The sequence below is a fragment of the Gadus macrocephalus genome, chromosome 18 (genome assembly GCF_031168955.1).
Source record: "Gadus macrocephalus chromosome 18, ASM3116895v1".
In the NCBI taxonomy this organism is placed as follows: domain Eukaryota; kingdom Metazoa; phylum Chordata; class Actinopteri; order Gadiformes; family Gadidae; genus Gadus; species Gadus macrocephalus.
In genome coordinates this window covers 17,710,014-17,712,750 of record NC_082399.1, presented here as the reverse complement: position 1 = coordinate 17,712,750, position 2,737 = coordinate 17,710,014, and the positions used below count along the sequence as shown (strand labels likewise).

The following is a 2,737-nucleotide window of genomic DNA, read 5'->3' as shown; positions in this document are numbered from 1 at the left end:
ATACTTGGCCTTCAAACAGGAGCATGGCCCTCTGCAGGCCAGCACACACGAGTATGTTCAGTTGTCCACATTCCTTAATAAAATAACTATAAAAAGATCCTAGTTTACCAAGTAAATAGAGCTCAAGTCACAGATTCTGGGGTTTTGAAACCTGCTGAAACCCAGAATTTGTGACTTGCTTTATATGTTGAATGGACTTTACCAATTTTATATAACTGAAAACATTAAACATTTAAATACATTAATTGGTAGCAATATCAGAACTCAATTGATTTTTTTTCTATTGTAATTTACCTTATTAATACCATTAACAATATCACCCTTTTTGATGACTAAGTTTAACTGTCGATATTGTTTCCCTATCCTAAAGGCAGTATCGTTACACCGCATACAGGCAGGTTGTCCGCTGGGCCTATGGAATTCTTGGCAGGCACATCAGGAAGCCCTTACCTGCATGCATTGTGTCTGCCATCAGACGGCAGTTTCCAGAGGAACATGGGGTTTATAAAGGTTTTGGGTGGCCTCATTTAAATGACAGTCAATAAAAATAATGTCTTATTTTATAGAAACTTTTAATGATTCTTTTCTTTTAATATTTAGTTCTTGCAGTTTAAAAACAAAAGGAACATACTGCAATACAAATTTAAACGTAAAATTAACCACAGCAACAAAACTAAGATACAGGATTAGAACTTCATAAAATATTCCTGTGTAGCATACATAAACTGTAGACTAGAACATAAACTTATTTCAACCAAAGCGTGGGTGTCAAGCAGGACCAGGTGGTAACCGCAGGCAAACCTCCAGAAAAAACCTAGGGAAAGAATAGTTTTGTTATTAACTTCATTAATAATAAAATGCAGATAATCAGAATGGGGGAAATAATTTAAGAATCCAGAAGTTCAAGTAAAGAGGGATCTTTCCCTGAATGGATCCATGTGCCAATAGATGTGTCTTTCTCTTGGTTGCAAATGCAGATACCACATAACTCCATGGTCCCACATCTATCTCTGAGATTAAATGTAGCTTTACAATATAGTGTACAAAATACCTAACAGTGTTTTAACACTAATTTCCTGTGTTAAAACGTGTGTGTCGTGCAAGATACAAGCCAACAGCCTCATCCTTGCTGATCATCTGGAAGGATGTGGAAAGGGGGGCAGGTGCAGAGGAGGACAAGTCAGCTGAGCTCTCTTGTAGACTCCTTGGTGACCTGGAGTAGGCCTCAATCAGAGACTCCATAAGGGCAGATGCATAAGCTGAAGAAAGAAAACAAATGTTTAGATCCAATTCAGGGACTTAATAAAAGTAAGTAATAAAGTAATAAAAAACTAAAACAGCTTACCGTACGATGGCTTCTCCTTGACAGGGCGGACGACCCAGCCTCCTTTGCGGAACCTTGGGTAACGAACTCCATATTGAACCTCGCCGTCATGTGTTCGTGCAACCTCTCGACTTCCATTGTGGTTGTAATGCAGGGCTGCCAAGAGAAGCCTGTAGAAAAAGCAATTCACAAGCTGCTCTTATATCCAAGTACCAATTTAAAATGAATGCAGTTGCAGCCTCACTGTACCATACTCATTTCAATATCACACTATTTACCTGCTGTACATCCCAAGGAAGGAGAAGCCAGTGTGCTTAGGTGCAAAGTGGAGGATAAGCGAGTGAAAGGCCTCCAGGGAAAAGGTCTGATGCTGTGGGGACAACTGCCGAACATCCTTCAACAATGCTGTTCTTGTAGTGACACTCTCCAACTTAATAGCTACAGTTGATCCTGCATAAACAACAACATAACATGTGTTCCAATGTTAATAGATGTCCATATTAGTTACATACACTGATTAGGCATGATTATATAATTACTTCCAGTATCACACAAGTTTGAACAGTACTTTGTTTATGTGTGAGCACACTCTGGGTTATACAGCTCCAGAAAAAATTAAGAGACCACTTCAAATGTTCAGTGTCTCTTGTTTTACTCTTTAATGGCATATGTTTGAGTAGTATGAACATTTTGATTCTATAATATAAACTAATGACCACATTTATACCAAATTAACAATAAAAATATTGTCATTTAGAGCATTTTCAATAAGTAATTCAGGGATAACGATTTAAGAAAAATCCAGACTGGTGGCTTAATTTTTTTTTCTTTGCGGGGCTGTATATTGATGGAGTGCTGTGGAACACAAATTAACAACGCACCAACAAGAACTTTGACCTCTAATCATATTCAGCCACACATGTAGTAGTATGTTGTACCTGGTTCCAGCCACTGCTTGTTCCTTGCTTCTCCCTCCAAAGGGAGATGTGCACAGGAGGGAAATCCAGGACTGTCATGTTCATGGATGTCCTGAACATGGTTCACCATGCTTTGCCACTTGGCCTCCATTACATTTGGATCCCCATTAGGTGTGGAAGCTGCAGTCCAGTATAGGTGGTTGACAATCGATGGCCTCCACAGCTTAAGGTCCTCACAACCCCTCTCCTTTGCAGCAGCATCTAGCGCTTTTCTTATGCCTGTTTCAGAACATAAACACAATTTTATGTTTTTATTTTAACCAAGTGTTCATCTAAACAAACCTATAAACATCAAGTTACTTACTTTTACCAACATGCCAGATGTCAAAGAAGTGACTTGTTCCTTCAGGGCACAACTCCTCCCGCACCCACTTGGCAACCTAAAGAATGAGACAACATTTCTTAAAATTAGTAAGGCTGGGGCGCCAGTGGCACA

The 2,737-nt window shown here is 39.2% G+C and overlaps 1 protein-coding gene across 1 annotated transcript; it reads right to left on the bottom strand.

The window, feature by feature from the left end:
- Positions 1 to 1,034: 1,034 nt before the first annotated feature.
- LOC132446504 (uncharacterized) lies at positions 1,035 to 2,507 on the bottom strand. The gene is made up of 4 exons (XM_060036834.1): positions 2,263 to 2,507; positions 1,603 to 1,774; positions 1,346 to 1,494; positions 1,035 to 1,259 (listed from the first exon to the last, which is right to left on the bottom strand). The coding sequence occupies exons 1-4, from the start codon at positions 2,390 to 2,392 to the stop codon at positions 1,069 to 1,071; spliced, it is 642 nt and encodes a 213-aa protein (XP_059892817.1). The 5' UTR covers positions 2,393 to 2,507; the 3' UTR covers positions 1,035 to 1,068.
- Positions 2,508 to 2,737: the final 230 nt, after the last annotated feature.

Excerpts from the sequence above, each read along its gene's own strand:
- LOC132446504 (XM_060036834.1), bottom strand. The coding sequence starts at position 2,392 with ATGGAGGCCAAGTGGCAAAGCATGGTGAACCATGTTCAGGACATCCAT. Across the intron at positions 1,775-2,262 it reads CAAGCAGTGGCTGGAACCAG|GATCAACTGTAGCTATTAAG; the intron begins GTACAACATACT and ends TTGTTTATGCAG. Across the intron at positions 1,495-1,602 it reads TTCCTTGGGATGTACAGCAG|GCTTCTCTTGGCAGCCCTGC; the intron begins GTAAATAGTGTG and ends CTTTTTCTACAG.